The sequence below is a fragment of the Phascolarctos cinereus genome, unplaced genomic scaffold, assembly GCF_003287225.1.
Source record: "Phascolarctos cinereus isolate Bilbo 61053 unplaced genomic scaffold, phaCin_HiC Scaffold_9;HRSCAF=440, whole genome shotgun sequence".
Lineage (NCBI taxonomy): Eukaryota > Metazoa > Chordata > Mammalia > Diprotodontia > Phascolarctidae > Phascolarctos > Phascolarctos cinereus.
Window position 1 is genome coordinate 131,563,465 of NW_027556402.1, and position 22,776 is coordinate 131,586,240.

Below are 22,776 nucleotides of genomic sequence, written 5' to 3' on the forward strand. Positions count from 1 at the left end.
TCCTAAAACAGACATGGTCATATAGTTGTTATGGATTTTGGAAGCCTAATTTATGTACAAAGTTGATTGAAATAATAAGGAAAACTTTTTCTTCAGAAAAGGAAAATAATCTGAAACTTCCTGAGACTCTAAGGGAACTCTCTGCTTCCTCAATATGATTAGTGCCTTAGACAAAAAATGCAAAAACGCAAAACAAAAAATACCTGCCAGTATAGCTATCCTTTTTCTTTGAGAGGGCTAAAAAAAGTAACTAAAAACAACTCTTGCCAGGATCTTAAGCTATGGTTTCCTGAGAATGTAATTTCTGACAAATAAGGAAAAATTTAAGGAAATTGTCATGCTTGCATTCTCTCTTAACCTTTTTTGCTGTTGTCAATTTTCAGGTCAAGCACTGATGGTCTGAAAGCAGATGTATTGCTTAAATTTCAATTTGCTTCTGCTGATAATGAAAACAAAATAAAAAAGATGGCCGAGAAGATTTTGCATCAGAACTTAAAAGATGGCACACAATTCTTGGAAGTAGATGGTTCTTCACCTCATCTTCAAGGCAAGGGGCATTTTCTTTCATATCAATCTACTAGGCCTCTTGTTTTTTTCCTCATTAACCCTTACATTTCTTCTCCATTTCAATTTCATTTCTGCACTCTTATAAAATATGGGGTTTTTTCAATGTTTTTAACTTGCCGTCTATTTCAGTGTGAAATAGGTTCCACACAATACGTACAGACAATTTTATGTTCTTCGGTTACTTTAGAAGTGATTGAGAAGGGAGGGGGGAAGAAAATAAGCATTTATTAAGCACTTACCGTGTACCAGACACTGTACCAAATGCTTTTACAAATATTATCACAGAAGGAAATCCTTCTCTGCTTTCAAGGCTCAGTTCAGGCTCCACCCTCTTCCCTAAAGTCTTCTCTGATCCACCTCTTTCAGTGCTTCCCTTCCCTCCACAATTGAAATCACCCTCTTTCTCTCTTCATATTTTCTTTTTTTTTTTTTTAGGCAATTGGGTCTAAGTGACTTGCCCAGGGTCACACAGCTAATAAGTGTCAAGTGTTTAGTCTGAGGCCAGATTTGAACTGAGGTCCTCCTGACTTCAGGGCTGGTGCTCTATCCACTGTGCCATCTAGCTGCCCCTCTCTTCATATTTTCTAGAATTCTCTGGCTCTCCCTTTTATCCTGGTACAATTCTACCTTGAGCATGTCTTTGTGCACACATCATATCCCCTGAAGCGGACAGCAAATTTCACGAAGGTTGGGACTATCTTGTTTCTCAGTTTTGAAGTTCCAGAACCTAACATGTTTCCTTGCACACATAGTAGGATGATTGGAAGGTAGATTTAGAGCTGAAAGGGACCTCAGCTATCATCTAGTTCAAACCAGGATGTTTTGAAACCAGCTCTAACTGGCTCTCAAGAGCTGATCGTTAAATTTTCAGTTTGAGTATTTATACCTGGAAAACTAGAAAACTACAAATCAAGGACTTAATGGGATTGGATGATTGTCTAGACTTAAGAAAGTGATAGAGAAAATGTTAAAAATGCAGATTAAAATTTAAATTATTTTGTGCTTACATTTTTGAGAGTTGGTTGTTAAACATTTGGCAGCATGCACAAGTCCAACCCCTCATTTTATAAATTAAGAAACTGAGGCCCAGAGAACTGAAGTCATTTGGTTAAGCCTGGTTTAAATCCAAGTCCTCTGTCTCTAAAGCCAGTCCTCTTTCTACTGCCCCATAAAGAATTTTAATAAATGCTTCTCTAGTTGTTGTAGAAAGAAGTAAAATGGTGTAGAGGGAAGACTATAGAATTTGGGTCAGAGATCATGGGTTTTAAGCCTATCACTTACTACCTGTGTGACCTTGGGGAAGTCATTTTGTCTCCCTAAGCTTCAATTTCCTCATATGTAAAACGAATGACTAAATGACCTCTTAATTTCCTTCCAGTTCTAAATGCATGATCCTATTAATAGAAGCGCAATTTTCTCTTAAGATCAAACCTGTGATCTCATTGGGAAAGGTAATTAATTCTCTATGAAGAAACTACCTTTGACCAGTGCAGATTGCCACCTAGCCTGCAATGTATAATCTTAGCAGGTTTCCTGAGGCACTGAGAACTTCTGTGAGTTGTCTGGGGTCACAGAGCCAATGTGCATCAGAGGTTGGACTTGCACTTGGGTCATTTTGGGCCTGAAGATGACCCTCCAACCACTTACTGTCTCTTTATCACTTTGAAGCACGTGAAATATAGTGCATAAAACATTTCTTCCCTCTGGGACAACATTCAAGAGCTGCTTAGGAAAATGCACAGTGCCAAAAACAAACCAAATAAACACCTCTCCTTTCCCCTTTGCTGCCAATTCACCCACCTATTATTGCCTCTGGCATTCACCACCCTCCCCTGCTCTCTCCCCATCTCACCCCTCTTCCCTTTCATCCTAGACAGAACTGTGGAGTAGTAAAGGGAAATAGAAGTTGGTGTTTGGGGCATAGATTGAATAGGGCTGCAACTAAGTTACAGTAGACCTGTTCCTCCCAGACAGGAATGGGATGGCCAGAGAAGCCACCCTCAGGAAAAGAAAGGTGTCTATCCCTGACAACGTGGTAAACACAAAGAACCACCTTATCAGCCACAACAGCATAAATAGCTGATACATGTTTGGAGTATGATATTAAAGATGGTTCATTAAATTTTGAGATTGTTATCACTACCACCCCTCCAAATTAATTTGAAGTTGCCATATTTTCTTAGAACATTTAACACACAAGTTGGCAAACAGAGAAATCAGATTGTAGAGCTGTCAAAATATTTCAAGCGCCTAGTAATTTTTCTCTTATTATTTGTTTCTCAAACTACTTCTGGTGAATGGAGTAGGCATATTATTATCTCACTTGCAAAGGGGGAAGAAACTGAGTCATAGATTTGGTTGAGATCAGACAGTAAAAAAAATAATGCAAAGATCAGAGGTTGGAACCAGTTCTGCGCTCGGCCCATTTTTGAGCATTATTAATGCTACAACTAAAAATAAAATAGAATCCTAGGGCATCCTAAAACCTAGACACCCAAAACTTACATTCCTATTGAAATGTTTTTTAAATTTATTATTTATTTATTTTTAACATTCTTTTTAAAATTTTGAGTTCCAAATTCTCTAGCTACCTGCAACCCCTACCTGCCACTGAGAAGGCAAGAAATTCAATATCAATTATGCATGTGAAATCATGAAAAACATTTGCATATTAGCCATGTCACAAAGCAAGAAAAATAAAGTGAGAAAATTATGCTTCAATTTGCACTGAGATTTTATTAGTTTTCTCTCTGGGGGTGGGTAACATCTTTCATCATAAGATCTTTGGAATTGTCTTGGATCATAATATTGATCAGAGTAGTTAAGTCTTTCATAGTTGATCATTACGATATTGCTGTTACTAATTACATTGCCATCTGCTCACTTCATTTTGCATCAGTTCATATAGGTCCTGCCAAATTTTTATGAAAGCATGCCCCTTATCATTTCACAATTGTACACCACAAGTTTTTCAGTCATTCCCCAATTGGTGGGCATCCCCTCAATTTCCAATTTTTGTTACTGCAAAAAGAATTACTATAAAATTTTTCATACATATAAGTCTTTTTCCTTTTTCTTTGATCTCTTTGGGATATAGGCCTAGTAGTCATATCATAAGTCAAAAGGTATGCACAGTTTTATAGCCCTTTAAGCATAGTTCCAAATTTTTCACCCGAATGGTAGGACCAGTTCACAACTCTACCAATACTTTATTAGTGTACCTATTTTCCCACATTCCCTTCAGCATTTTTCAATTCTGATAGGTATGAGGTGGTATCTCAGAGTTATTTCAATATGTATTTTTCTAATCAATGATGATTTAGAGAATTTTTTCATATGACTATAGACAGATTTTATTTCTTCTGAAAACCAACTGTTTATATCCTTTGACTATTTCTCAAGTGGGGAATGTCTCTTATTTTTATGAATTTGATTCCATTTCCTATTTATTTGATAAAGGAGACCTTTACTAAACAAACTTGCTCTAAAAATATTTCATATTACTTCATTCTCAATGATACCTTTTAGCAAAATATAGTTTCCCTGATTATCTCCTTATGACTGACAAGTGTTACTCTCTGCCCTGAAACTGATATCTAGCACTATATTTAGCAATACATTGCCAAACAGTGCCAGGTACTACATCTAGTGCCAGCAAAGGTTCCCCCGTAATCTCTTTCTGACCCATTGTTCATACCCATTACCATCTCTGGGCTGAGAGTTCTGAATCTCCAAGGCCTACTGCTGGTGCTGCCAACAGTGATTGGCCTCAACCTTGGTGTTGCAGACTTCTGCCAATCTCCTAAATTGTCTTAGGATGGAAAAATGTCTCACCCTGACCTTTTGTTGGCTCCACCACTCCTAAATTTGATCATAATTTTAAAGTTGTTTGGAGTAGAATGTAGAATGTTTGGCTGGGTTGCTGCCTCTGCTTTACCATCTTAGTTCTGCCCCCTGTAATGCTCATTACACCTCCCCCCCAACCAATGTCTCTTATATTGGATTCAAGTGAAAAACTCTTAGAGTTGAGTCAGGGAAAAGTTTTTTTCTCAAGATGAATAAAATTTCTTTTATCAAACAATCAACACTACATAACCCCAAACATTATCCTTTTTGTCTTAATTCAGGATACAAAGTCAGATTCTATGCTTAGTAATTTTCAAGTTCCTCATAACATCTTGTCTGCATTCTCCTCTTTGATAGTCTCTGTTCCTTCTCTTTGACTATCATGTTTTACATCATTTTTTTTCTTTTGTGAGCTGGAAATATAAAGACAAAAGTGAAAGCATTCCTGTCCTCAATGAGTTTACCTTCTACCATATATATATACACACACACACATGTATGTATATGTATGTATGTATACATGCATATATGTATGTGTGTATGTGTGTGCATGTATGTATATATAGTATGTATACACACATACATATACATATACATATATATATATATACTGTGTATATGGGTATAGCTACACATACTTACATGAACGTGTGTGTACACACACGTGTACATGTGAATATATACACACACGTATTTATGGAGAATATCTATATGTATCTGTCTATAAAGAGAGATTGTTTTTTACTCCTGCCTCAATCCTTTACTAACTGTATGCGATGGGCAAGACATTTAATATCTTTTAGCCTCAGTTTCCTCTTTTGTAAATTGGGGGTAATAACAACAGCTACATTACAGGGTTGTTCTATGAATTAAATAAGATGATGTATGTAAAGCACTTTGAAAATGTTACAGTGATATATAAGCACTAGTTATTATTACCAAATGTCTAGTCAAATAAGCATGGATTAAGCACCTACTATGGGCCAGACCCTGTCCCAAGTCCTGGGGAAACAAAAAAAAAGGCAAAAAGATAAGATGGTGAGCTCCTTGAGGGCAGGGATTTTTTTCCTACCTTCTTTCTTTACAACCCCTAGGGCTTATTACTCCTGGAATAGCAGGCATTCATTAAATACTTGTCATTCCTACCAGTTTTTTAAATTTTATTTCTAATTTATGGAATAAAACAAACATTTCCATAACATAGTACCAAAAAAAGTTGATGGTATATGAAACTGCAAATCTACTATGCATGATTTTCTGTTCCTTCCAAGTATACAACAAAATTATCATGTATTTTTTTCTTTTTTTCTTCCTTCCCCCCTCCCTAGAGAGACACAAACAGGTGATATGTGTGTGTATGTAGATATATATATATATATATATATATATATAAATATGTAAAATTATTCTATACATAATTCTATTTACCATTTGGATACAGATATCACCTTTCTTCATATGTCCTTTATAATTAATTTGGATATTTATAATAGAAAAAATAGCTCATTTGCTCAATGTCATTCTTAAAACTATATTGCTGTTATTGTATACAATGTTCTCTTTTCTGTTTATTTCACGCTTCATTATTTCATGTAAGTATTTCCATGTTTTTTCTAAAATCATTGAGCTAATCATTTCTTATAGCACAGTAGTATTCCATCACAATCATATACCACAACTTATTCAGCCATTCCCCAATTGATGGCATCCCTGCAATTTCCAGTTCTTTGCAAACACAAGGAGACCTCGCTATAAACATTTTAAACATATAGTTTCTTTTCCTTTTTCCCTAATTATCTTTGGAAATAGATCAAGTAGTAGTATTGCTGGGTCAATGGGTATAGGTAGTTTAATAACTCTTGGGCATAATTCCATATTGCTCTCCAAAATAGTTTGAATTTTTTTTTACAATCTTACAGTTCTACACACAATAAATTAGTGTCTCAATTTTTCCACGACTTCTCCAACATCTGTCACTTTTCCCTTCTATCGTTTTAGCCAGTCTGGTAGGTGTAAAATGATATAAGTTGTTTCAATCTGAATTTCTGTAATCAATAATAATTTAGAACATTTTATATGACTATAAATTGTTTTGATTTCTTCACTGGAAAACTGCCTGTTCACATCCTTTGGCCATTTATCAATTGGGGAATGACTCCTATTGCTTTTTGTGAATTTCCCTCCATCTTAGTTTTACTACTTTCCTTCTTAGCTTCTCTTTTACCCTATCCCTGTTACCTTATCATTTCCTCTTACCCTCTTATTCCTTATTTTACCCAACCCTCTAAAATTCCCTCCCTTATCATCTCCCCCTACCCTTCTATATACCTTTTTGAAGTCCCTCCCCCACTCATTTTCTCACCGCTCTAGAAGTACAGAAGACTTTTAAACCTTTTCAGATGTATATTTTGTTTCTTCTTCCACCCAAGTGAGAGTAAGATTCCAACATTACCCCCACCTGTTTCTGCTATATTAGTTCTTCCTTTCATACCTCATTTTTATGAGATAATTATTCTTTTTTACCCCTTCCAACCCAATTTTATTTTTTAGAATCATCCCATCATAAACAACTCAGTTCTAAAAATTCATGCCATATTGCTAAAATATTTAAAAGTAGTAAATACAATCATAAAGCCCTAAATAAACAAATGTCTTACTCTATTTTTCTGTTTCAGTTGTCAATACAGCAGAAGCAGAATACCATATGAACAGTGGTAAGTCCAGTATTTTTAACACAAGACTCACAATATAAAGATTAAAACTTTGACAAATTGTCCTAGACTTTCCTTACCTGCATATTCAGTATTTTTTCTCAAACATCAGAAATGGTTAAATAATACAATTTTCATTGGGGTGGGGAGAGCATTTCTCCTACAATTTATTTTTGTAATGCTCATTTTTGAAAAACAAAAACAAGAAAGCCCGATTCATCCACAAAATAATACTCGTGAAATGGAGTGTCTCTGGTTTCTAAAAGGTTGTGCCAGTTGAGAACAAGCTCTAAAAAGTTTTACCAAGCTGAAAAAAGCTACAAATACAATCCCAGTGACAGACTCTCTTGCCCTCAGTTTTCACATCTGAAAAATGTACTTGCTGACTTCTGAGGTCTCTTCCAGCTCTAAAGCTATGATCCTATAATCCTATGACTACACTCACTGACTTGGGACCAGCCTATCTAATTACAGAGAACCTTATAGTCAGTGGTTTTGCTACTAGGTGATAAATTATTTGGCCACAACAACCTATGAAAAGAAAAAGAAAATATGTATAAATGTCTCTCAGTTTTGTAAGGAATTCTTCTATCTCTACAATTAAATTGGCAGAGTAATGGAAAAGAGGGGGGGAATTTAGGACTCATAGTTTTTGGAGGATAAATATCAATTTAAATCACCACAAAAAAATACTAAAGTACCCCCAAATCACTTTAACCAGAACATACTTGCTCTCCTTGCCAAGCAGAAAGATGTAACACTTAAGGCAAAAGCAGTTTAAGATAAAGCTTATTTGCAAAATATTACAGAAGAAAAGGATGTAATATTACAACAGCATCACCTGAGAAAATAAGAAAGTCTAAAAGAAAGAGTCACAAACTTGCCAAAGGTGTTTTATTATTATCATGGAAAATATTCTGCTCAAAGTCCAAATGGATCAATGTAAGTTGCTCCAGATATTTGCACATTTGATTGTGCTGATTAAACCTATACCCAGGATGCTACAGGGTCTCCTCAGTGAAATCCAGTCAACCAAAACAGATCATCCTAGTAATCCACAAAGAAAAACCAAGTAGATGAAAAATGCATGATGCACATATTATTTTGATGAGTTGGTCCATCAGTATATATATTTGGACAAGCACTGTAAATGGAAAGTGATATGGACTCATAATTATATAGGAAGAAGAAAATGAATGGATTGATTTGGGGAAACTGTGCAGTATTTTCATGATCCCATTGTGTACCCTGACACAAAACTCTCCTTATTAACACTAGTACTCTCTTGGTGTTAATATGAATCATGGAATACCACGATATCTAAAGAATCAGTATTATAGGTGATTTATGTCTTTTAGTGTCTGAAATGATTCAAAAATATGCTATACTCAATGATACAATTCAACTGAAATTTTTAAAAATAAAGGTTACATAAGTACCATGTACAAATACAATACCTAGAATATTTATTGGCTCTCTGATGTCTTATGAGTATAAATTGTGTGTGAATAATTTCCTAAAAATCAGTGGTATATTTAATGAACAAAGATATTCAGATCATTTATTTCTTAAAGTAGTGCTGTGATTACTCCTTTTATAATGTCAATAATTTAGTTGTTAAATGAGTTTAGATGGATTTTCTTAAAGAAGGGAACATCTAACTTTTTCAAAGAGGACTTTAAACATAAATGTCAGGGCCTAGGGGAAGAATATACTCACCAACCTTAATGTACCAAAGGTGACCCTGACTATAAGTCCCTTATCATTATTGGCCATGAGATACCCAAAAAAGGGTTTGTCTTAAGGCAGATGAGTGGAAGGCCAAACAGGAGAGAGCCTAATATAATGGAAAGTCCACTGAACATTGAATCTCAGGAAGTGGATTCCAATACTCTATCTCCTTTATACTAGGTGTGTGATCATAGGCAATTCATTTTACATTTCTGAGCCTCAGTTTCTCTATCTGTAAAATGATGGGGTTAAATTAGATAATTTCTAAGTGCCCTGGGGCACCAGAGTTTTATGATTCTATGAAAATCCCTCTTTACTCTGTCCTCATCAAAATGCACCTAAAATTTTGTGTCCATTTCTAGGTGTTATATTTTTTTCGAAAAGGCACTGACAAATTGGAATATATTTGAAAGAGGGCAATTAGGAAAGTGAGGGTACTTAAAATCATTCCAATATAGAACTGGCTAAATAAATGAGGATGCTTAGCCTGGGAAAGAGAAAACTTAGAGGAGACTCCATAGGAGATATTTGAAGAATTGTCATGAGGAAGAGGGATTGAGCACGTCCTTCTTGGCTCTAGAGAGCAGGACTACAAGTCATGAATAGAATTTTCCAGGGAGACAGATTTCAGCTCAATATAATAAAGAACTTCTTAACAGATATACTTGTCCAAAAAGAGAATGAGCTGCCTTGGGGGATAATGAGTTACCCATCACTAGAGATTTTTAGTCAAAGACTGGTTCGTTACTTGTCAGAAATGTTGTTGAGGGATTTCCTATTTATATAATCATTGTACTAGGTGATTTCAAAAGTCTATTTTATGATTCTGTTATTCTAAATCTGAATGTGCCTGATGCTAATATATTATAAAAACATAAGCAGATATATGAATAATTCTTTGGCAGTAACCATTGTTGTCCACCTTTAATAGGTTGTGGGTTGGGAATAGACCCTTCATTTCTCACTGAAAGAATTTCTAACGGAGGAAAAATTTCACAGAAGGCTTCTTGGCCATGGCAAGCTAGCTTGCAGGTGGATAGACATCATATCTGTGGTGCTTCTCTGATCAGTGACCAGTGGCTGCTGACTTCAGCTCATTGCTTTAATAAGTAAGTCTCTAATCTTCATTAAATCTATCTTACCATTTAAGGAAAGAATCAATCCACAAGCATTTGTTGGCAAAAGTATTACAAATGATTATGAAGTCTTGGTCAAGAAACTAAAGACCATGGAGGCAAAAGTGATGTTTTCTTCACTGTTGCCCTTTGAAGGTAAGAGATAAAGAAGGAAAAAACAATAATTTAGGAAGTAAATTGATGGCTAAGAAAGTGGTGTTTGAAAACGCGATTTGGATTTCTGGACCCAAGCTTGAAATACAGAATAAAGATAACAGATTACTAGCAAGAATTAAAACATATCTAACAGAGGCTGGTAAAAACATTTTTGCTAGATGTTTTAAAAATCTAACTAAACCTAAAAAGGTTGGTGGAGGGAAAAACTACTTATTTACATGCCCCAATTTACCATATTTCTCCTCATAATCACTGCCACTGCCTAATCATTACACCTTGTTTATTTCAGTCCAAAAACTGATTTATAACTTTTCATCTCATAATCATCACATGGTATAATTCTGTTCATCACAGTGTGTAAAAGGTATAAACAGAGCAGCAATGTATTTACCAGTGGCACATGGATATGCATTTATCTCTCTCGCATTGAGAGCTATGAGTCTAGAATTCTCAGTGCATGCACATCACCAGTATATTTTCGAAAGCTAACTTGCATGGCTTATTTAGAACACTAGAGAACTGAAGGTATTGTCACTCAATTCAATGAAGAGCCTGTAGGCACAAGGGGAGTAGGCAGGTAGGTGAAGTGGCCATGAGTATGTCACATGATATGGTAAGTCTTGCATCTTCCCAATTTTAATGTATATTCACAAGTATTCCATGCATTCTAATCTTGCACCAAAAACAGTTTAGCAATAAATGACTTTTAAGTAATACTGGCATGATTTTTAAGAGCTTCACACAATGGTCACACATCATTTTTTTTTGCAAAAAATTTGACATAAAATCTGTGACAATTATGTGGTGAAATACAATAGATACCACAGAGTTTAGCTATATAGAAAAAAGAAAAGCAATAGAGGCAATGAGATACACAGAAAATCATAGGAGATAAAATCCAAGAAAAGAGGCAGTAGTAAAACTCATGGCCTCATGTTTTATATAGAAAAGCACACAGTTTAGACAACAAACAAGAACTAAAGGTCCTAATCCAAGGAGGCAATTTGCTCTCACAGATATCACTGAGGTATCATGGAATGAAATATATCACTAGACTATAGTTTTGGTTGCTAATTCCTTATTAAAAAAATAAAATAATTTAAAGAGGCATTGGGGAGTCTAACTTTATGTATTAGAAAAGGAGGGGCAGCTAGGTGGCGCAGTGGATAGAGCACCAGCCCTGAAGTCAGGAGTACCTGAGTTCAAATCTGGTCTCAGACCAAACACTTGACACTTACTAGCTGTGTGAGCCTGGCAAGTCACTTAATTTCCATTTGCCTCAGCTTTCTCATCTGCCCAAGAGGATAACAATAGCACCTACCTCCTAGGGTTGTTGTGAGGATCAATGAGATATTTGTAAAGTACTTAGCACAGTGCCTGGCACACAATAAAAAGCTATGTAAGTGTCAGCTGTAGTTGTTATTTGAAAAACCCTAGGAATCAGAGAGGAAATGAATTATGTAGAGCATTTGCTTGAGGGCAATGGAGGGGAAACACAAGTAATTTTGTGATAGAAGCATATTACAGAACACTTGGATAGAAAGAGGAAATAGATGAAAAATTTTGGGAAAGGATCACAAGCATGGTACAGAAATATAATGGAGGAGTGATGGTGTACAGAGAATGCCCACATTTAGTGGGCAAGATATGCATGACTGTACAGCAAAGGAGGCTGAGAAGGAATAGTCAGAGAGTTAGGAGAAAAACCAAAAGAAAGCAGTATCATGAAAACCCAGAGAGATGAGAATATCCAGGTGGTCAACAGAATCAAATGCTGCAGAAAGGTTAAGAATGGGGATTTGTAAAAGGTCATCAAATTTAATGATTAAGAGCTCAATGGTAATTTTGAAGAGACCAGTTGTAGTTCAATGATGAGGTTGGAAGCCAGACTACAAGATGGACACCACCTTGAGAAGACAATAGAGTCAGTGAAGGGTTTTTGTTTATTTTTAAACATAGAGGAAACCTACACATGTCAGTTGGCATCAGAGAATGAGCTGACAGATGAAAAATTTTAAATATTAGGAAGAAGTGATTTTGGGGGCATCATGCCTGAGGATACAGAAGGGAATAGGATTAAGGATACAAGTTAGAGGGGTTGGCCTGGACAAGGAGAGGTGTCATTTCTTCATTAGAAACTGAAGCTAAAGGACAGAATGTGAGATAGTAATATCAAATGCTTTTGAGATGTAGAGTAGAAGGGATGTGGAATCACACAATGAATGATCTTTATTTTCTCAGCAAAATATGCATTAAGATCCTTTGTTGAGAGAAACTGAGGGGAGGCATAGTGTGGGAGTCTTAAGGAGAAAAGATAAAGTTAAAAACAGCAAAGTTAAGGAGTTTGATAGAAAATTAATTTAGAAAAAAAGTAAAAGAATTGTTTTGCAGTAGTGAAGGCTCAGGTGATATTATATAAAAATTTTGTAAAAAGTTTGTCGTGGACCCAGTCAACACAGTTGTATCACTTTCCCAGCACATGTCATCAGCTTATGATTAGAAGAGGGGGGAAATGGTGAGAGCGATCCCAGGTTGGGATTTGGCAAGGCAGTAATCTCATTTCTCAAATATATAGAGAACTAAGTCAAATTTATAAAAAAAAAAAATAAGAGCCATTCCCTAATTGATAAATGGGCAAAGGTTATGAACAGGCAGTTTTCAGAAGAAATCAAAGCTATCAATAGTCACATGAAAAAACGTCCTAAATCACTATTGATAAGAGATATGCAAATTAGAACAATTCTGAAGTATCTCCTCAAACTTATCAGATTGACTAACATGACAGAAAAGGAAAATGATAAATGTAAATCGGGATATGGAAAAGTAGGGACACTAATACACCATTGTTTGAGTTGTGAAGTGATCCAACCATTCTAGAGAACAATTTGGAACTATGCCCAAAGGGCTGTAAAACTATACCCTTTGCACCTGCAATACCACTGCTATGTTTATTATCCCCCCAAAAAAATAAAAAAGAAAATTGAAAAGAACCTATGTATACAAAAATTATTTATTGCAGCTCTTTTTGTGATGGCAAAGAATTGGAAGTTATGGGGATGCCCATCAATTGGGGAATGGCTGAACAAGTTGTGGTATATGATTGTGATGGAATATTATTATGCTATAAGAAATGACAAAGGGGGTGTTTTCATAAAAACCTGACAAGACCTATATAAACTAATGCAGAGTACAGGAGATCATTGTATATATAATATCAATATTGAAACAATGATCAACTGTGAAAGACTTAAGAGTTACTCTGATCAATACATTGATCTAAGACAATTCTGAAGGACTCATGATGAAAATTGCTATCCACTGATGAACTCTGAGTGCAAATTGAAGTATATATATATACTTCAATACATATATATATATACACATATATATATATATATATATATATATGTATATAACACTTTTCCTTGCTTTTTTGCAACATGGTTAATATAGAAATGTGTTTTGCAGGATTTCACATGCATAATTGATATCATATTGCTTACCTTCTCATTGAGTGTGGGAGGAGCTGGAGGGAGGGAGAGAATTTGGAATTCAAAATGTTCAAAAATGAATATTTTAAAAATAATATTTTTTAAAAAGAGTAGAGGCTAGTGTTGCATTTGACTGGTTGACTATAAGGTTAATAGTGGGAAGGAAGGGAAGTAAAATCAGGGAAGGGATAATGGCCACAGGGAACACAGAGGGGGAAGGATATGGAGGTCATGATGAGGATTAAGAATAAACTTAAAACTCTTCTTATTCTTCAGTTCTATTTATGCTAACAAAATACTTGTAAAATTAAAGGCATTTATATATGGTGTCAGTATATTTAAACTCTATCTCCCTCACTACCTGCAGGCCATATCGCCTGAAATCCCAACATTAGAATTTAATTTATTTGATTTCTGAAGACTTTTAGATCTTTGAGAATTATTTTTAGGATGTAGGTGTTCCTGGAGAAATGCCTTACTCTATCTTTAGCAGGAATTTATTGACAACTAGCTAAGAGGGAGATGGGTATAAGAAAAGGTACCTTGAAATTGAACATGGGAGAACCAAAGTCAAACTTCAAAATTTTGTCTACATTGTGACTTGCAGATTACAAATCTATGCTTTAGATTCAGTGCAACCTTAAATCAGACACACGCTGACTGTGATCTTTTCCTCCATGATCAGCAATAAAAATCCACGACTATGGACTGCTACTTTTGGAACAACTCTCCAGCCTGCCTTGATGAGGCGAAATGTACGGTCAATCATCATTCATGAAAATTACGCCTCCCACAAACATGAAGATGACATTGCTGTTGTACTTCTGTCCAATCCAGTTACTTTTTCAGATGATGTCCGACCTATATGTCTTCCAGAAGCCACTTTTGAAGCTTTGCCCCAGTCTAATGTGGTTGTCACTGGATGGGGAGCATCTAAAGAAAGTGGTGAGGGTCTCAGCAAATTACATATTTCCACCTAATATTTACCTTGACATAGATAATGTGATTTGGCTACTTACTTGAGAGCTTTCACTAGCCCGCAAACTGAACTCATCAACAAATCTTCATGAACAAAGAAAATTTCTAGTTGTCTCATGAGGCAATATTTAAATTTGTTGTTTGCTGGTTAATTTGGATAGTAGATATGACTTGCATTCCCATGAAAAGAGACCTCTGCACCTATAAAGCTGTGCAAGTCACTATTAGGCAGATGAAGCATTTAGTTTATAGGTGGGAAAGGCCTCTTAGTCAATCAGGAGTCGTATCTACTTTTGTGTATGTAGCATTTTAAGGATGTCCTTCAGGAAATTGCACCACTCATCTGGGGAAGGGTGTAGGGAGCTACAGCAGTGTTTCCTTCCACAAGTTTTTTTCCCTCTTGCTTTTTGCTTGCCCTGGATGGTGGATGACTGGGGAAGTACCTTTTGTCTGCCAAGTCCAGTCCTTGCACAGTGGGCTACTACTAGTCTGCTGTTTTCCCTTGGGCTAGTGACTCCACATATAAAAACTTATTTAGCCCCTCTCCCCTTCAGCATTTTCAGTATTTCACTTAAATTGATCTTCCTTTCTTCTTTTCTTCTGGGGAACCTGTATTACTAAGGAGTACTATCATTTCTCTTCCTGGTTTGTAAGTTCTGCCAAGAAAGATAATCACCTGGCCCCTGTACCTTTATGTCTTTCTGGGATCCCTCCCTTTAGGGTCAAGATCTTGATTTGACAATCTTATCCACTTGGGTTTTATCTTCATCCCCTTATTCTAGGGCTTTTAGACAAATTTTCTCAGTGCAGGACCTCTAATCCATTTCTAGACCTCATCTTGACACCTTGCAGTACGTTCCCCAAGGGTATGTGGGTGTTAGGGAAAACTAGTACCTCTGGTGTGAGGGCTATGGAGCCCTTTGCAGGGCTGCATTCCACCTTTGGTGTCCATCTGCCACTCAACTCTCACCAGTGGCTCCAAGAAGCTGTAGCATCCATAGTAGCCACACTCCAGCAAACCATTTTGGCAGGCCAGCTAAACCAGGTTGAGGTTAACTGATTGGCTTCAAACCCATTGGTGAGGTAGGGCGATGTCTAACCCAAGCATTTGAAGAATTTCCCTGGCAGAATGGGTAGATGCAAACAATTTTTTCCAAGGATCATGAAGGCAGCAGAAGTAGGTGCTTGGAGTACCTAGAGACATCAAAGACATCAAGACTCCTCTTTTGGCAAAAAGCCTGATGCTGATTCTATGCCAGCTGAGATTTACAAGGCAGGGGATCTACTGCTCATACAAAAGTTGACTGAAATCTTCTGGGTTATATGGCAAGAGGAGGTTCTCCCCAGGAATCCAAAGATGCCTCCATTGTCCAGCTCTATAAAGGAAAAGGAAATAGGTTGTCCTGCGACAATCACAGGTGGGGTCTCCCAGGCACTGCTGGTAAGATTCTTGCCAGAGTCCTCCTTAAAAGGCTGATCCTTCACCCAGAAGATGGTCATCTACCTGAGAGCCAGCGTGGCTTCAGAAAGGGTTGAGGAATAGTTGTTATGGTGTTTGCTGCCTGCCAACTCCTGAAAAAACATCAGGAACAGAACAGCAATCTGTATACAATATTCATTAATCTGACCAAGGCCTTTGATACTGGCAGTCATGAGGACTTGTAGAAAATTATGGACAAAATTTGGTTTGGTTCATCAGTACTGTACATCAGCTTCATGATGGCATGCTTACACTGATTCTGAATAATGGATTATGTTCTTGAGCTTTCTTAGCCATCACTAGAGTGAAGCAGGGCTATATGCTTGCTCCTATGCTTTTTAGCATGATGTGTTCAGTGGTGTTGTCAGATACCTTCAACAAGGACAAAAATTACATCAAGTTCAGCTACCACACTGATGATACATTATTTAACTTGAAAAGGCTACAAGTCAAGACTAAAGTGTAGGGATTCTTGGTTGCACAATTTTTTGTTCACAGTTGATTGTGTACTCAACGCTGCTGCTAAGGCTGAGATGCAACAAAGTATGGATTGATGCTCTGCTGCTTCTTCTAATTTTGGCTTGACAAAACCAAGAAAACAGAGGTTTTTCTACCAGCCAGAACCACATTGTCCATATGTAGTTATATATAGTTATGTATCCGTCAGTTATATCAAATGGAGAAACTTTAAATTGTGTGGATAAGTTCACTTACCCTGCCAGTATACTTTCCAGGGATGTACACATAGATGATGAGGTTAACACATGCATTGCCAAGCTAGCTCAGTTTTCGGGAGGCTCCAAAGGAAAGTGAGAGAGAAGAATTATTAGGCTGTCTTCAAAACTGAAGGTCTACAGAGCCGTTATGCTGATCTTATTGTTGTGTGCTTGTGAAACCTGGACAGTCTACCAGTGCCACGCCAGGAAACTGAATCGTCTCTATTTGAATTGCCTGAGGAAGATCACCTGGCAAGGTAAATACTGGACACCAAGGTCCTTCTTCGAGTTGAACTGCCAAACACTCAAACTCTACAGCACAGAGTGCAACTGCGATGGGCGGGCCATGTTGTTCAAATGCCAAATACACTTTTACCTAAAAGACTATTTTATGGAGAACTCACACAAGATGAGTGCTCACATGGAGGTCAGGAGGAATGATACAAGGACACTCTCAAGGTATCGCTGAAGAACTTTGGAATTGATTGTGTGACATGGGAGACACTGGCACAGAATCTCCCTGCATGGTGCGACTGCATCAGGGAAGATGCTGTGCTTTATGAGAAAAGCAGAACTACAATAGCTCAAAAGAGACATGATGCGCAAATTTAGAGACACCGCCACTCTAAATGTTCATATGGACCAGTTGTGCCCCATCTGTGGGAGAGCTTTCCAAGCTTGTATTGGTCTGACCCCAACATAGTGATGTCATTTTGGTTCTCTTTGAGAGTAAATGACAACAATCAACAAGTAGCTTCCGCAGGTATCCTAGAATTCACCATGTGTTGCCATGGTAGAATCATAGGGGGAGAGGGACAGTTTTACCTATCCCTACGAACCTTGATTTAGGAGAGGTTCATTGTTTTGGTTCCAGTCTAGAATGCTACTTGCACCATTGGGCTAGGTGAATATGCCTCCACATCAAAAATATGAGCCCTGGGCCCTAGAGGACTCAGGAAATATAGTGTAAAAATTAGGTCTCTGGGTCACCTCTCTTAGTCTGGTACCAGAATTCTCTTCTCTTCCCATGGGTTCACTTCCCCTACTCAAAAGCAGATTCACTAACACTTCCAGGCCAGGTGATGAGAATGCCACAATAATAACCTTAAGGTTCCTACCACTGTCAATTCCCTCCTAAGTTGTAAGTCCACCAGGACTCAGGAACTACAACTATTTCATCACACAGATCCCTTCTCCTAGGAACAAATGTTTGACCATGTGCGCAACTACCATATAACTGTCAACCCTACATGCTACCATTGCTTAGGCTGAAGTGGGAGCGTTCAGACAAACCCTGGAGACTATGACAATACATAGGCACTTACCAGAGACCAAAGTCCACTTTTAGGGTCTCTAGTCTCTGAGCTATGCTCAGAAAGGAGAAAAAGGAGGAAATGATTAATTCTGCAACTTTTTATAGGCCCACTTATTGCAGTGATTCTGACTTATAATAGTTCAAACTTATCAAGTTATCCCAATGGATGAGACACCACAAAAAAAGTCTAAAACAAACAGTCACCCCTCTTCTTCTCCCACTTCCCACCCACCACCCATAAGCTTATCAAATTGGTCAGGGAATTCCCCTGATGAACCTCCTACATTTAGTAGCAAATATTCTATGATGAATAGTTTCCTAATAAGTCTGTGGTCTCATTAACAAGTAAAAGCACAACCACATACACAGTTCCTAGGTACATATGGAGTTTGTTGAAAGCTATGGTAAAACCACCAGATTACAGTCGAAAAGTAAATTTAGGGAACATGGATGCTGAAAGGCCACCTTGAGTACTTCCAGATGAGGGGCAGGTTCAAATCTGAGCCTACAGAGTTTCTGGTCCCACACTATCAGCGTGCTGATATGAGCATGTGATATATAAAGTTTATTACTGAAGAAGCAATGAAAACTCCTGACTTATAATTGGTTCAAGATCAATAGCTACAGAGAAGCTTGGAGAATGTTTGGCCTTTATTACATCACAATCTTGAACCTTGGGTTTGGTAGGATCTCCTTATCTGTTGTACACACTCAAGTATACATAGGCTATTCTGTGTTAATCAACACAGAAGGTTTTATTGTTGCTATTTTAGTAAATTAAAATTAGCTCCACAGAATCCTAACATCTGCTTTCGGAATATAGAGCTATGTGTTTTGGGAAAGCAAGTTGACTACAGGCAATGGAATTTGTGAACCTTTTAAAAGGTTTTAGCAGAAAAGTAGATAGAAGTAGTATTCAAAGAAGTACTGGCACTTGTCTAGCAAGATGATTACAATATTTTCCTTCCCATTTTGAGGTTCTCAAATGACCATTAGGCCTGGAGTTACAGAAGTTCAACTCAACCTTAAGATTTCCTCCTAAAAATGGAGCTCTATCCACGAGAAGTATATCATTTCATGAGGTGGAATAAAGCAGTCATGCACAATGGATAGGAAACCCATCAATGGAAAAATACTAGGAATTTTTTCCCCCCTCATTCTTAGGTCCAATCTCAAATAAACTGCGAGAAGCCAAAGTGGAAATTATAAGCAACGATGTCTGTAACAGAATAGATGTGTATGGTGGAGCTGTATCATCAGGAATGATATGTGCGGGTTTCTTGTCAGGAAAAATAGATGCTTGTGAGGTAAGTTGAAATTGACAACCACATAAATTATCATTCTAAGTGAGGAAAGCCTTATCAACCTGTGGATAAAGTCACTTTAAGAATCTCCATGAAACCTGGATATGGCAGAGGGAGGGAGGGAAATGGAAGGCAAAAGCTATTAGAGAGAAGACCTCTCTCAATACTCTATTATTGCTCAGGACAATCTAGACCAGCTGAAACTGGGGAGCAAATGATTACTGAAAAAGAAGAAAGAGCAATAGAATGTAGAAAGAACCAAGTTAGACAGCCGTATGTAGGTAAATAGCAACAATATGACACTATGTGCTAAATACTATATGTTTGGTGTAGTGTTATTAAAGTTCAGAGAAGGGAGAAACTACTTCTGTTGGGGGTAGGGGAGAACAGAGTTTCAGGAAAGACTTAACCAAGGAAGCAATATTTGTGCCCTTTTGTCTTCTCATGACCCAAAGAAGGAAAAACTAGCTGACTGGATTCAATCCAGTTTGGAGACTGAACCAGAAATCTCAACCTCATTATCACTATGCTCTAGCTAAAAGAACAAAGGATGATAAACCACAGAATAAAGATGATCCAAAATTATCAAATAAGTAGTGGTGCTGGGAAGATTAGGATGGGCTGAAAAATATCTCAATTAGGAATTTATCTACCACTTGCCCTTCTCTCTTATGATGCTAATGATACTGATACTATTGTTGGAGAAGGCTGGGCAGCATAGTGGAAAGAATGCTGTTCTTAGCAAGTGCAAGTTCTCAGTCTGAGTTCTACCACTGATATTTAGTAACTCTATTATTCTGGGCAAATCATTTAATTCTCACTCAACCTCAGCTTTTCCTTCAGTAAAATAGGGATGATTATAGTGCTTTCTCATAGGGCTATTGTGTAGCTTAAAGGGGATAATGTATGTAAAGTGCTTTATAAAACTTAAGGTACTATATAAATATTAGCTGTTATTATTTCTGATATTCTTTTCTGAAATTATTTTATGTAATATTGTGAATGTTCCTATTATTCCCTTAGGGTGATTCTGGAGGACCACTGGTTATCCCAGAGAACAGGCTCTGGTACATTATTGGAATAGTAAGCTGGGGAATAGGCTGTGGAAAAGAAAACAAGCCTGGAATCTATACCAAAGTGGCCCGTTATCGGGACTGGATTAAATCAAAAACTAACCTCTAATGCAATGTCTTTGTCATTGTTATGTAGGGAATACTCAAGTCATATGTGTATTCTCAAGAATTCAAGATTCTCAAAATTATGTTTAATTTATGCTTAATTTATATTTAATTGCATTCATATGTTTTTTTAATTATTCTTTGAGTAAAAGGAACAGAAAATACAGCCACCTTTTATACAACTCTCATCTCACAAATTAAATTTATTATTCATTTATTGTGTGCCTATTACTATGATCTTTTATTTCATTATATATCACAAAATGTGTACAACATGAGAAAATTAGAAATTTTATTACTTTAAATGGTTTCCTGTTCCATGGCAATAGAAGATACTCAATCTCTATTCCTCCAGCATATACCAAGGCTCTGTATGTATTTGTTCATTCTTAATTTCCCTGTTGCTCAGAGCATAACATAAATGAAAAAACCTGAGAGTAGGAGGTGGGAGATCTAGGTTCCGGTTGCAATTGTGCCAGTACTTAGTTGCATAATTTTGGGCAAGATACTCAACATTCTAGGGCCTCAGTTTTCTCATCTTCAAATGAGAGGATTGAAATGTATGATAAATCTACATCTCTTTCAACTTCAAATATCTGTGGTAATCTGGCTAATCTTGGATGCCATTGTTTAAAGCCAGGGGTCTTTAAACTATTTTCACATCATGGACCCCTTTGTCAGTCTAGTAAAGCCCATGAACCTCTTCTGAGAATGTTGTTTTTTTTTAAAGCTCATAGTTAAAGGAAATGCTAATTTTTTCAGTTAGAGGTTAGTGAAAATGAAGGTATATATTTTTTTCCTTGAAGTTCATCAACACCCCTGAAATCTATCCATGTGCCCCTTGACTCCAGGTTAAGGACTCTTGCTTTAAATAAGCCAAAACCTATCTAATGGCTTAAGTGGGTAAGTAAACATCTACTTTATACTTTCTTTTACTTGGCTGAGCACACTAGCCTTTCCCCCATGACCTCATTCTCCTTTGTCTTCAACATCAAATAACCCTTATTAGGCAGCTTCACGTATTCTGTTCTAAGAAAACCAAGACTGACATTACCCTGACTTTATAGAATCTTGCATTTTAAAACACCACACCAAAAGGAAGAGAGAAGCCTAAGAAAAGACTTATCTTCCAGCCAGTATTTATTCAACTACTTGAAACTGAACAATATTTACATTTTAATTTTAGCTAATGGCTTTAGAGAGCTGACTCCTTAGCCAGTCCCACTGATACTTTATCTTTGCAGCAAGGAATGAATGAATCCTTGATCTGATGATGCTGATGGTATTTAAAAGAGAAGGTTCAATAAGATATACAGGAAATAAGTTATAGAAATCTATCCTGCCTTACAGGAAAATTGAAGGGGAAGGGGAATAAGAGACGCTGGGAGGAAGGGGGGGGAGAGATAGAAGGCAGGGCAGAATTAGGGGAAGAGGTATTCAGAATGCATGCCATCTTGGGGTGGAGGAGGGATCAGATGGGGAGAAAATTTGGAACTCAAAATCTTGTGGAAGTGAATATTGAAAATTTAAAATTAATTAATTAATTAAAAGAAAAAAGGAGAAGGTTTAACAGGATGCTGAATTGAACTACTAAAAATTGTAGATAAACCTCTGAAACTAAGGACAAAGACTCTTAAACCTTAGACTACAATAACAAGCCTTAATGAAGAAGAAATGAAAGGAATGAGACACGGTCTCAAAGAACCAAGAGACATTTTCAATTCTAGAAAAGGGAGTAAGTTCCATCCTGTTATTAGTGACTGTTTTTCAATAATAGATTTTTTTAAATGTACTATGTTCTACTAAACATGCTATTTTTAATTAGGTATAATATAATAAAGTGTTCTATAGTATGTAAACCAAACATGAGTTTAGATTTTTCATTTTTTAATCATTTTAATCTAACTAGTCTAAAATGTCACTACCAAAAATGTATCATTAATTTTTTTAAAATGACCACAGGGAATTCTTTCAGGAGATTTCTGTACCATTTATAAAGAACACTAAGATAATGGGCAAACCACCATGAGATGATTTATGATAGTCTTTCCATTAACTAGCATTTATTAAGCACCTACTATGTGCCAGGCACCATGCTAAGCTCTTTAAAAATACTATCTTATGTGACCCTTACAACAACTCTGGGAGGTAGGTGATTTTATTATTC

At 36.7% G+C, this 22,776-nt stretch overlaps 1 protein-coding gene across 1 annotated transcript in view; it reads left to right on the forward strand.

Moving 5' to 3' along the window:
* LOC110217433 (transmembrane protease serine 11G-like) overlaps positions 1-22,411 on the forward strand; it is a 48,128-nt gene extending 25,717 nt beyond the window's left edge. The window contains exons 5-10 of the mRNA XM_020999840.2: positions 384-547; positions 7,089-7,127; positions 9,787-9,964; positions 14,324-14,583; positions 19,292-19,434; positions 20,455-22,411. Coding sequence (XP_020855499.1) covers positions 384-547; positions 7,089-7,127; positions 9,787-9,964; positions 14,324-14,583; positions 19,292-19,434; positions 20,455-20,613 — 943 coding nt within the window. The 3' untranslated portion in view covers positions 20,614-22,411. The remainder of the gene's footprint in view (positions 1-383; positions 548-7,088; positions 7,128-9,786; positions 9,965-14,323; positions 14,584-19,291; positions 19,435-20,454) is intronic.
* The last annotated feature ends 365 nt before the right edge of the window (positions 22,412-22,776 follow it).